Source organism: Mixia osmundae (genome assembly GCF_000708205.1).
Source record: "Mixia osmundae IAM 14324 unplaced genomic scaffold scaffold_9, whole genome shotgun sequence".
Classification (NCBI taxonomy): domain Eukaryota; kingdom Fungi; phylum Basidiomycota; class Mixiomycetes; order Mixiales; family Mixiaceae; genus Mixia; species Mixia osmundae.
In genome coordinates this window covers 107,667-119,907 of record NW_014575555.1, presented here as the reverse complement: position 1 = coordinate 119,907, position 12,241 = coordinate 107,667, and the positions used below count along the sequence as shown (strand labels likewise).

Here is a 12,241-nt window from a genome sequence, read left to right as displayed (position 1 = left end):
TTCCGCATCCGCGTTGTTGTGAGAGAATCTGAACTTTGTTTCTGCTGGACTGCGGGCGTTCTGTCAACGGGCCACCCATCAACGCAGCATCAAGCAAGGATGGCACAGGCAGTCACTGGCTTTCCCTCACTGTCGACCCAACCGATAAGCTCACTGACTGCGTCCGCATTCTCGTCTTTCGTCACACCGGCCATCTCCGTGCCTTTCCCTTCTGGATGTAAGCGCCTTGGCATCGAGCAACATCACAATCCCCGCAAGATCGTACTGACCCCTTGCTTTGCTCGCAGATGGCCAGACTCAGATCGTACTGTCCGGCTCGGGCGCAGCGCCATCGGGCACTGTCAGGACGACCATTGGCGGGACGACTGCCACGCCATCTCAAGGCAATGCCGCCACGGCCAGGGCAACAAATGCACATGAACATACCAGCGGTAGCAGTGGATCTGGATGGCCAACATGGGCCACTGCCGTCATCGCAGGCGTCGGAGGAGCGATCATTCTCGTCGCTATCATCTGGGGAATATTCTGCTTGCGCGCGAGGAAGCGCAGGCGAGAGGGGGCAGTCGGACCGGCTTATGTCGCTCGCGCGAGGGAGATCAAGGAGACTTTCGGCCACAAGGTGGGCGCGTTCGGCCACATGCCAGGTCGAACGACGCCCAAGCCTACCTCGACTTATCGCGATGTTTTAGACGAGAAAGCCTTGGCAGAGACAAAGGCACAGCGTCTTGGCAGCATGGATGCCAGTCCCTCACAACGTCCTTCACATCATTCTGGAAGAGGCAGCCGAAGAGCCTCATCTATGGGCGCACTGCGCGAGAGCTATGTCGCCAGCGGATCCGACTGGCAGAAGCGAGAGGACGGCATGGCCGCAGAGCATCGCCGTGCAGCAAGAGATAGAGATTCTGACGTCTTCGGTAGTCATAGAGGGACATCACGCCAGTCCCAGAGGCCTCACAATGGCTCTTCGCCACATCTCGGCCAAGGATTCGATCTCGACGATGCGCCCCGCACGCGGTCTCGCTCTCACGGCCGGCAACCCTCGAGCCGTGACTTGACGTCTGCCAACCTGTCAGCGTTTGAGACTGATCATCGCGGCAATCGTTCGGCAGCTGGCCACCATCGAGAGGACCGCAGGATGCCTCGACCGAGAAGCAGCGCTTCGCTCAACCCGCCCAGGCGGCCCTATGCTGGCTCACGCGACCATCTGCTAGGCTCGCCGGCCAGCCCAGCTCACGGCTCTTCTTCGCAGAGGGACTCTTTCGACGATCTGATCGCTCGACCGCAAATTCCATGGGACGCACCGCCGCCCTCTAGAGGTTCGAGTGAATATGGTCGATCGGCAGTCGATGCCCTCTTGCAATCTCCGTCACGGGCCCACACTCGCCACTATCGTCACTCCAGGCATTCATCAGGCGACTTAGAGAGGGACTATGACCACGAGCGATCGAGACACAATGGCAATCTGTCGCCTGTCCTGTCAGACGCCTGATCCACTATGTGATCGCTAGGAGTCACTTCGCAAAATTCAAAGACTATCGCATCCGCAACGCAGAACGGACACTGTGTCTATCCTATCGCGCTCAATGTTTCGTATCTGTATTCTTCCTTCTAATTGGATTGCATCTTGCCTACCGCAATAAGGCGTCTACGAGTGCTGCAAAATCGTCGTCTATCCTCTCTGGGGATCTGCCTTCTACCTTGGTTTCATCGCCGGCTTTGTACTTTCCAGTACGTAGCATGAACTTGCGCATGCCGAGCTCGTCGCAACCTTGACCAAAATCGGCCTTGCAGTCATCGCCAATCATCGCCACGCCTTTTCGCGCGCTGTCGGGCAGGGAAAGCAGGCACAGCTCAAAGAAGGACTTGCTGGGTTTGCCCAGAACGTGAGCTTCGATGCCAGCCGCTTCTTCGAGCATTGAGATAAACCCGCCTGGTCCCAAGGACAGGCCATCTGCAGCAGCATAGAACATTGCCCGATGGGTGGCGATAAGCGTTGTTCCCTTCCGGCTCAAGAGCCTATAGGCATCATCGAGTCGCGAGTAGTGAAGCTCCGACGGCGCCAGACCGAGAAGGACAGCATCGCACTCTGACTCGGACGCAGGCACAAGATGTCGAAAATCCTCTTTAGCGGAGTCGCTGAGCAAGAGCATTGGCTTGTGGCCTTTGCTGTTGACGTATTGACGGGCAGCAGAGAGCGAAGTGAAGATATCTGCGCCATCGATATCGAAGCCCATCCGCCGCAGCCGTTCGGCGAGTGACCGTTGGGATTCCTTGCTGCTGTTGGACAGAAAGCGCAAGGGTTTGCCCGTCGCTTGCAGTCGCTCAAGTGACCGCACTGCGTCTCGCGTTGGCGTGTCGCCGATGTGCAAGGTGCCGCTCAGGTCGATGAGAAAGGCGGTGATGCCGTTGAGAAGCCGAGTCATCACATCTCCATCCGCCGAGCACTTTTGGAGATCCGACGAGTCGACAATGTTACGCGGTCGCGACGTGTCTGCCTTGTGACTCAATCGACCGGGTCAAGCGCTCGTGCCAGGGCATCCTTGACCTGACGAGATGCTGCGTGCACGCAGGCGAGAGCTATGGCTCGTCTGCCTGCTTCTGCTCACCTGCGTCGTAAGTCTGCAACACCTGATCTGCTTGCCCTCTCTGACGTCGCCACGTCAGATGGCCGTCAAGCGAGGCGACTTCAAGACTTGCGCTCAGTCCGGCTTCTGCTCGCGACTGAGAGCACTAGCCGACCGTTCTGACGAACACAGTGGCACTTGGCGCTCGCCCTATGGCATCTCTGAGCCCCATTTCAGCGACGGTGTCTTTCGCGCCAACGTCGCCAATGCGCTGCACAAGGACATTCGCTTTGCTCTTGAGATCAGGTTCCACGAAGACGGGAATGTGAGGATCCTTATGGACCAGGTCGATGGTCTGCGACAGCGCTATAACGAAGCTGCGCGTTGGGCACTCGAGCATGAACCTGTCGTCGAACAGGACAGCGCAAAGACGACAGTGAGAATCTTGCAAGGCTCCACAGAGATCCTCTATGGTCCCAAGAAGCACAGTCAAGTCGTCATTCAACACGAGCCCGTTCTCATTACGTTCTATCGCGATGGCCAGCCTCATGTCGTCTTGAACGAACGCGGTCTGCTCCAGATGGAGCACTTCAGACTCAAGTCCATCAAACAAGAAGGACAAGAAGATGTCAAGGCGACATTTGACGAGGCCAGAGAGAGTGATTCGCTCAAGGTCCAACCTGCAGATTCGTCGGTCGTTCAAAGTAGTGACGCGCCTTTTGACCATTTTCTGCCACCCAACGAAGACGGTATGTGGGAGGAGACATTCGGCGGACGCCAGGACACCAAACCCAAGGGACCGGAAGCTCTCTCGCTCGACATCACCTTTCCGGGCTACGAGCACGTGTTTGGCATACCAGAGCATGCAGGCCCTCTCTCGCTCAAGACGACAAGGGGCGGCAAGGATGCCTACACGGATCCGTATCGTCACTACAACCTGGACGTCTTCGAATACGAGTATGATTCCGAAATGGCTCTCTACGGTGCAATCCCTTTCATGAAGGCCCACCGCGCCGGCTCGACCGTCGCCGTGTTCTGGCTCAATGCTGCAGAGACCTGGATCGATATCACCAAGCAGTCAACCCTCAAGACTGTTTCTGGTCTGTGGAAGAAGGCCACATCGTCCAGCAAAGACGGCGGCCCGACTTCTACCACCACCAGCACGCACTGGATGTCCGAGTCTGGCATCCTCGATCTCTTCGTCTTTCTCGGTCCGACGAGCGATGATGTCTTCTCACAGTACTCTGCTTTGACAGGCACAACGGCTCTACCGCAGCTGTTTGCAATTGCTTATCACCAATGCCGCTGGAACTATCAAACGCAGGAAGATGTCTTAGAAGTATCTGCCAAATTTGACGAACATGACATCCCCATGGATGTCATCTGGCTAGATATCGAATACGCAGAGGATCACAAATACTTTATCTGGGACAAACGCTACTTTTCCGAGCCAGAGAAGATGCAGGATGAGCTAGCTGCCAGAGGTCGGCAGGTGCGTCCAGGGCCCTTTGATGCGTAGACTCTGCTAATTTCGTGCCAGCTCGTGGCGATCGTCGATCCTCACATCAAGCGTGTAGACTCTTTGCATGTCTACAAGGAAGCGAAACAGCTCGACATTCTCTACAAGACTGCTGATAACCGCGAATACGAGGGATGGTGCTGGACTGGCTCGAGCTCATGGGTCGACTTTTTCAATCCCAAGTCGTGGGACTGGTGGCACGGCCTCTTCAAGTTCGACGTCTTCGTGGGCTCAAGGAAGAATCTCTTCGTCTGGAACGATATGAATGAGCCATCGGTCTTCAACGGGCCAGAGATTACCGCGCCAAAGGATAACATCCACTTTGGCGGCTGGGAACATCGGGACGTGCATAACATCAATGGCATGATTTTTCAGAACGTTACTGCCGGTGCATTGACAAGACGAGAGAGTCCTGCTCGTCGGCCCTTCGTTCTTTCGCGATCGTTCTACGCGGGCTCTCAGAGATATGGCGCCATCTGGACAGGGGATAATCTCGGCACCTGGGAGCACCTTGCCAGCGCGATACCTATGATTCTCAGTAACAGTATCGCCGGCATGGCCTGGAGCGGCGCTGACGTCGGCGGCTTCTTCGGCAATCCCTCCCATGAGCTGCTAGTACGCTGGTATCAGTCCGGCGCATGGCACCCCTTCTTCCGTGCACATGCTCACATCGACACGAAGCGCCGAGAGCCGTATCTATTCGATGAGCCTATCAGAGGCTATATCAGGGACATGATCAGGTTACGTTATACCCTTTTGCCCGCGTACTACACCGCTTTCTTCGAAGCAAGTCAGACCGGCAAGCCAATCATGCGTCCGCAATACGTCGTCTTCCCAGATGACACTGCAGGCTTCGCCGTTGATGATCAATTCTACGTCGGCGATACAGGCTTACTCGTCAAGCCTGTCGGTCAGGAAGGCGTCACAGAGGTCGAAGTCTATATCGCCGACGAGCAGCCCTACTACAATTACTTCACACACGATCTCTACTTCGGCAGTGCTTCGGGTAGCGCCAAGATAAAGGTACCAGCGCCGCTCAGTACTGTGCCAGCTTTCCTTCGCGGTGGCTCGATTCTTCCTAGGCGTGACATTGTGCGACGTTCTGCTCCTTTGATGTGGAAAGATCCAGTCACGCTCGTCGTCGCAGCAGATATTGCTGCCACATCAGCATCAGGTCAGCTCTATCTGGACGATGGCGATACATTTGCCTATCAGCGGGGTGAATTCATTTGGCGGCATTTCGAGCTAGCTCCGAGCAAACCGGGCAGTTCAAATCTACGTCTTTCGTCTGGCAACGCAGCCACAGAGCGAGGACTAGCAAAGGATCTGCAAGAGACGATCGGCCAATATGACCCTAGCGGCAACCGCTGGGCGAAGAACATTTCGGATGTGCCTATCGAGCAAATCATCGTGCTTGGCATGGCGAGCAAGCCCAGCTGCGTGCGTGTCGCGGGACAATCGAATGGACTTGCATTCGATTGGGCCGACGGCGTTGCAGCTACAGCGGGCAGACGAAGAGGCGGCTTAGGGAAGACGGCCACCAAGCTCATCATACACAACGCTGCTGTCCCCGTCACTTCAGACTGGTCAATTGACATCGAAGTCGGCAGCAAAGAGTGTGCAAGCGGAGATACTAAACCGAGCCGAGGCAGTACATCTGCTTCGCCAAACTGTCCGACAGGTCAGTTTCAGTGCCGCAATGAAGGACATGTGCCTTCATGCTTATTGCTATCGCGTTTCAACGATGGAATCTGCGATCCGGAGTGCTGTGATGGATCAGACGAGACTGACGGCAAGGTCAACTGTCCCAACGTCTGCAAGCAAGCAGGCGCCGAGTATCGCAAGAAGTTGGACGAAGCGTCGCGCAAGTTCAGAGTCGGTGCAAAGGTCCGATCGGACTGGATCAGTGCAGGCGACAAAGAGCGGCAGCGGCTGAACAGAGAGCTAGCGAAGCTACAGGGCGACGTAGCTGATCTGACGGTTCGCGAGAATCAGGCCAAGGCTGCCCTCGAGCGGGCCGAATCGACTGATAAGGTCGAGATCGAGCGCAAAAAGGGCAGCGAGCTCTACAAAAAGCTTGAAAGCTACAAGGATACCTTGGCTGCGCTGAAAGCAGAGCGCGCGCAGCTCTCTGAGAAGCTGAAGGAGCTCGGAGATTTAATGGCGACGCTCAAAGTTGGCTTCAACCCGAACTATCAGGACATGGCCGTGCTTGCCGCTGTACGCGGCTACAAGACCTACCTGCAAAGATATGGCTTCCCAGACGACGGGGACGAGGCGCAGGCCCTTCAGGCTGCAGAAGATGCCGACCCGGTGGATATCATTGAAGCCGCGCGGCAAGTCTCCGACGATGAGATTGCCGAGCTCGAGGATCTCGACAGCCTGACACTCATGGAAACGGCAAGCGATGATACGCTCTCGCGAGCTGCCACACCCGATCCTCTTGGTTTGTGTACGCTGCGGTCATTTCCTGCTGCGCATGCTAATGTTGGCGAGATCAGTATTCCAGATCGAAGCCTACCTACCAGAGACATTCAAGGAGAGCTACCACAGCTTCCGCGAATCGTTCGTCAGCGCACTCAAGATTCTCGGCGTTATCTCTGATCGGGTGGCGACTACACCTGCCGATGGGCTACGTGCGTACGCATATCTGTTTGCGCGGATGGGCTAAGACGCACACAGATGTGACGAAAGCCAGAGCCGCCTTTAGCGACGCGCAAAGCGCATTGTCGGACTCGCAACGCAAATTAGACAGCATCAAAGATACGCTCGCAACTGATTATGGGCGCGAGTGGGAGTTCAAAAAGCTCGACAAGGAGTGCATCTCCAAGGAGTTCGGCGAGTACGCTTGCTTGCTTTCTTGAGCGCGAGCCTTCACCTGATGAATCAACAGATATACATACGAGCTCTGCTTCTTTGGCGAGACGAAGCAAAAGGGTAGCTCGGGTTCTGTCAGCTTAGGGTGAGTCCAGATCTCAGCGCGAGCGCGGCTACTGATGCACCCTCAGGAAATTTGCATCTTGGAACACAACTGCCGAGGCCGACAGCGACCTGTTCTACTCACGACAGATTTACGACGCCGGTACGGTCTGCTGGAACGGCCCGGCTCGCTCGACCAGGGTGGATCTGAGTTGCGGTACCGCGAACGCACTCACTTCTGTCGCCGAACTCGAAAAATGCGTGTACTCCTTCAAAGTGACTACACCAGCGGCATGCTACCCGGGTCTAGCACCACGCTCGGTCAGGGAGGAGCTGTAGAGCTGTTAATGCAGCCACTTGATGAACCGATGACGCGTTTCTGATTGATCAGGAAATTGTGCCAGAGGGGGCGCACTCCCGTCTGCAAGCCAGCTGTTGGTCTGCTCGGCGTGTCCCAGCAATTGGCAGGCGAGTGAAGGAACGAGGTGTAGCTCAGCGCATCGTACGACAGCGGTTTGATTCTGTTTGTCCGGACAGATCGATCACGCGAGAGACGCCGAAGAAGATCTTCGCTCGACTTGGCTGCCGAGCGCATGTGCTGCCTCGTGGGAGCTCACGACAAGCTTTGATACATCATCGATATTCCCAAGAAAACAAAGCTGGGCTGCCTGGAGACAACAATAAATCTCTCCACAGTGTCTTCATCGCTGTCTATCTCAGGACGGAACTGTCAGACGACTTCTCAACTCCTCTGAAGAGCGTTCTCTTATCAACGCGAGTCGGGCTTGAAGCTTGACGGGCCGCCCACCAAGGCGGTGCCAGCCCTGCCTGCGCTGGATCCACACTACCTCGAAGCACCTCGCAACACTAGAATAAGATAGCAGTAGAGTCACCGCGACTCGGCAGGATCCAGAGCTTGGGGCCTCTGTCGAGTCACTCCTGACGGTAATCGCCGTACAGTGTCGGTGATACTCTGCCGCCATTGTGCGCACCCGATCACAAAGTCACGATACTAGCTTCGCGGTTGTCGTGCGTTCGATGAGCATCCTCATAGTCACGCGGCGACTGACTGCCTAGGCCCAATAGAACAGCTGAGCCCACCTTGCAGCAATTATACGCAAGGCCCCTCCGAAACTGCTTCAATGGATAGCATGAGCAGCACGAGCACGAGCACCCCGCAGCAGCAGCAGCAGCAGCAGCAGCACGGCTTGCAACAAAGCACAATCAATAAGCGCATTGGCGGAAGCGATCAGGCTCTGAGAGCTGCAGAACCAGCGTATTCGCAAAATGTGAGCAGTCTCTCTTGCGCGTCTATGCCATTTCTGAAACTTCTGCATAGAACCCAGACGGCGATGGCCGCCGGTCTTCAGTGTCCGAAGCCGTGCCAGCTGAATCGCCAGGGCGCACCTCGCCAGAAGTTTTACGAGGGGGCGGAGACGAGCATTCGCAGCATCAGAATTCACTTCCACCATTGAGGCCGTATGATCCGCGTTCTCAGCTAGCCTCGCCTGCTGCAAACGGCTACCCTGTCCTGAGCGACCAGCATTCGGACTTTCGTCGCTTCGGCCCAGCCGCAAGCTCGTTTGATCTCTCACAGCATAGCCAAGCGTTTGGTCACCAGCCGTTAGCGTCTGTACGCGCACAGCAGGTAGCCCAATTGCAGGGCATGAAGCGCAAGACAGACCAGGAAGGCGAGATGGACGTTGAGCAGGCTCTCGGCAAACGAAGATCGTCTGCTTTTCTAGGCGAGAATGGCAGGCTGTCCGGTCTGTCGCTTGATTCGCGAAGAGGCTCTGCCGCATCTCTGTACAATGTCACAGACGACATGAACTCGTCAAACGCGCGGCGGCAAAGCTCCGTATCGTCTGGCGAGCTCTCCGTCAGTGGGGGCCCTTTCTCTGCCAATTCTGCCACGAGTAATTTTGCGTTTCCCACACGACCGTCACAGCCGGCTTCGATGCCGCCTCTGAACGAGCATCTCGCAACTTATGGCTTCTCGCCCCGCTCGTCTGCATCCGGACTTACCGCCGGTCAGCCGAGTCCTCAGCAGCAGCCCCAGAGGCGGGGCGACTTTGACCTGCCCTCAGAGATCTACTCTGGCCAGCGCAGGGATAGCGCATCGAGTCTGTCGCGCAGTGTACCGCTCGGAAGCTCGACCGCTCCTCCTGTTCGCTTCGATCCACAGAGCGGGCAGTCGTACGGTCTGGCAAGCAGTCAGCCACCATACGATGGGGCCTTCACCGCAACCGCGTCGACAACACCTCAACAGAGGGCATTTGGCTCGACGGACTCACACCGATCGTCCCTCGGGTCCACTGAGCCGTCCTCTCGACGGGGTTCAACGACAGAAGGCGGCAATTACGTGAAAGAGACGCCTTACTCGCGATCGCCAGAGCTCAGGGTGTCGCACAAGATTGCGGAGCGCAAACGTCGTAAGGAGATGAAGGACCTCTTTGAAGAGCTCAAGGACTCACTGCCCGGCGAGAAGAAGTCCAAGTCTTCTAAATGGGAGTCTCTGACGGCAGCCATCGACTATATCGGCTACCTCAAAGAAGAGAACGATCGGCTGCAGCAACATAACGATCAACTCGTCTGGCAGCTAGGCGGTAGCAGCGGTATCGCTCCCTACGATGCCCGACACTCTATTTCAAATCAGGCGCAAACGGTTTCTGCGCCCACTACGTCTGCTACTGCACCTCGTGGATTCATCCCGCCACCAATGAATGGTGCGCGATATCCTGCAGTGGGGGCATCAGCGCAAGCAGCACCGGCTCCGGCACCGCAAGCCTCCCCTGTGAGCTATCTCAGCGGGGCACCGCCTACAGACCCGACGATGCGTGCAGCCGGTCAGTACATGTCTTCACCGTGGAACCCATACGGCTCGCAACCACCCACAGACGCCCAGACACATTCCATGTATCCACAGATGCCTCGCGGCAGACCTGGCGATTTTCACAGCCCGCATACTGCGCCTGTATTGCCAATGGCAGCCAAGGCAGAGGCGAGAGATTAGGTCCACGCGTTTGGCAGTACACTGCTTGCTGGCGTGTGATGTGCGAACTGGCTGTCTGTGCAATCTGTGCACTGTCTTGTAACCCACATCCACTTGCATACTAGCCTATTCCTGCCCTCCGTCTCCGTCTCGTCTCCGTCTCCCTCGTTGACTTCTCTCGTCGCGCCTCTGTAATTTTCGCGACTGCCGACTGCTGCGTGGCCCGAGGTGAGCTCCTGCTGGCCTGAGTTAGTGCCAGGGTAGGTCTGAGCTTGTGTCAGGGTGAGATCATCATCGACAGCGGCCATGGCAGCTCCGCAGAGCAGCGAGGGCGTGATCATCACAAAATCGCCCGCCATCAAAAATGCTCCATTGCCAGCAGAGGGCAATGGCAGCTTCAGCAACATCCACCTCGCAGCTCTCGTCCTGCTCACACCCATCCTCGTCTCACGCTTCGTACCCTATTTTGGCCTGAGCATGCCTCTCTATCTATTGCTGCTCCTCACGACCGGCATTCCAGTCACAATCGCCTACTGGACACTCATGTCCACCTTTGGCCCACGCAAGAACACCAAGCTCGCCTTTCCCGGCAAGCCCATCACTGACTATATCGACTTCAAGGACGCCCATCTCAAGCAGACCTATGCCAAAGCCAATGCAAAGATTCCCATGCAGATCTTCTACGACGCCTACTTTGAAGGCAAGGTCGACTTCAAAGGTGCGTCCAGAGTCGCAGCATCTGCATACAGCTGACGGTAGTGCCAGGCGACGTGCTCGACGTGCTCGAGTACAGACACGATTGGGCCTCTTTCCGCTTCACGCGACAGCTCTTCGAATACGTCTTCCTCCAGATGCTGCCCGAAGTCATCATGCACTCCCAGTCGCAGGATGAAGAGCAGGTCAGAGACCACTACGATCGGTATGTAGCTTTGCTCTTCAGCGTACGCGCGAGCTAAAGCGCCTAGCAGAGGTGATGACTTCTACGAGTGGTTCCTCGGCCCCCGCATGGTCTACACGTCAGGCATCGTTCTCGACAATACCAAAGAAGAGTCTCTCGAGCAGCTGCAAGACAACAAGCTCGCCCTCGTCTGCGAAAAGCTCGATCTCCAGCCGACAGATACCTTGCTCGACATTGGTTGTGGCTGGGGAACCCTAGCTGCCTTTGCTGCCAAAAATTACAAATGCGATGTCACCGGCATCACCCTCGGTAAGAATCAGACCAAGTTCGGCAACGAGCGTATCGCCAAGAACGGGTCAGCTCAGGCGTCTTCTTCCACCTGATGCCGTCTGAAGATGCAGACAGGGTCGATTCGAGCAAGGCTCGCATTCTCTGCATGGATTACCGCGAGATCCCTGCCGAACCAAGCCAGCGCTTCACAAAGATTGTATCGCTCGAGATGGCAGAGCATGTCGGTATCAGACGCTATGGCTCGTTCATGCGTCAGGTTTACGATCTGCTCGATGACAATGGCACTTTCGTTTTGCAAGTGGCAGGCATCAGACCAGCATGGCAATACGAGGACCTCATCTGGGGACTCTTCATGAATGTAAGCTGTCTGCGTATCAGTACGGCGCCAGCACTGACGTGTCGGCGAAGCGTTTTGTCTTTCCGGGGGCGGACGCGTCATGCTCGCTTGGCTGGGTCATCAATCAAGTCGAGGCAGCAGGCTTTGAGGTCAAGAACATCGACGTCCTCGGCGTGCATTACAGCGCAACTATCTACCGCTGGTACAAGAACTGGCTCAGCAACGAAAAGAAGATTGTTGCAAAGTACGGCGATAAGTGTAAGTCCTGTCGAGACCCTCACACGCGGCGTCTGCTGATACGGGTAGGACGGCAGGGTTCCGTATCTGGTCATACTTCCTCGCCTACTCTGTCATCACTTCGAGACAAGGCGGTGCCTCTGTGTTCCAGATCACTCTCCACAAGAACCTCAATGCGTATCCGAGGTGCGCTCAACGTTTCTGCAGCAGAGCAGTGAGCTCATGGCGCACAACAGAATCAACGGCGTCACAAATCACACTTCACTGCACTGGAAGCCGCGTGTCGAAATCACGTACGTTTGTTGCCGCTTCGGCATAGCGCAGGCTGATAGTCGGCCAACAGACCGGTAGTATGCCAAACGAGCATCAGCACTTAGCAAGTAGCAAGATACCACAATATAGACTTAAAATGACCTTCTATGATGCACGAGCTCATGTCACTCTCCGTATAGACGGGCCATGGTAATGTTGCGAGCTGCAAAGC

The 12,241-nt window shown here is 56.2% G+C and overlaps 4 protein-coding genes across 4 annotated transcripts; 3 read left to right on the top strand and 1 right to left on the bottom strand.

Annotated features, from left to right (window-relative positions):
- Positions 1-99: 99 nt before the first annotated feature.
- Positions 100-1,489, top strand: L969DRAFT_19031 (uncharacterized protein; the record flags this gene model as incomplete). The annotated part of the gene is made up of 2 exons (XM_014710563.1): positions 100-217; positions 288-1,489. The coding sequence occupies 2 exons, from the start codon at positions 100-102 to the stop codon at positions 1,487-1,489; spliced, it is 1,320 nt and encodes a 439-aa protein (XP_014566049.1).
- Positions 1,490-1,628: 139 nt separating this feature from the next.
- On the bottom strand, positions 1,629-2,423 carry L969DRAFT_19030 (uncharacterized protein; the record flags this gene model as incomplete). Its single annotated transcript, XM_014710562.1, has 1 exon — positions 1,629-2,423. The coding sequence occupies one exon, from the start codon at positions 2,421-2,423 to the stop codon at positions 1,629-1,631; it is 795 nt and encodes a 264-aa protein (XP_014566048.1).
- Positions 2,424-2,494: 71 nt separating this feature from the next.
- Positions 2,495-10,142, top strand: L969DRAFT_77686 (glycoside hydrolase family 31 protein). Its single transcript, XM_014710647.1, has 10 exons — positions 2,495-2,613; positions 2,665-4,056; positions 4,105-6,535; positions 6,585-6,719; positions 6,766-6,925; positions 6,977-7,045; positions 7,092-7,323; positions 8,019-8,031; positions 8,089-8,291; positions 8,342-10,142. Exons 1-10 carry the CDS (start codon positions 2,554-2,556, stop codon positions 10,013-10,015), a joined length of 6,369 nt encoding a protein of 2,122 aa, XP_014566133.1. The 5' UTR covers positions 2,495-2,553; the 3' UTR covers positions 10,016-10,142.
- Positions 10,143-10,300: 158 nt separating this feature from the next.
- On the top strand, positions 10,301-12,134 carry L969DRAFT_96077 (uncharacterized protein; the record flags this gene model as incomplete). The annotated part of the gene is made up of 8 exons (XM_014710646.1): positions 10,301-10,712; positions 10,760-10,913; positions 10,963-11,247; positions 11,298-11,541; positions 11,592-11,778; positions 11,835-11,943; positions 11,994-12,050; positions 12,101-12,134. 8 exons carry the CDS (start codon positions 10,301-10,303, stop codon positions 12,132-12,134), a joined length of 1,482 nt encoding a protein of 493 aa, XP_014566132.1.
- Positions 12,135-12,241: the final 107 nt, after the last annotated feature.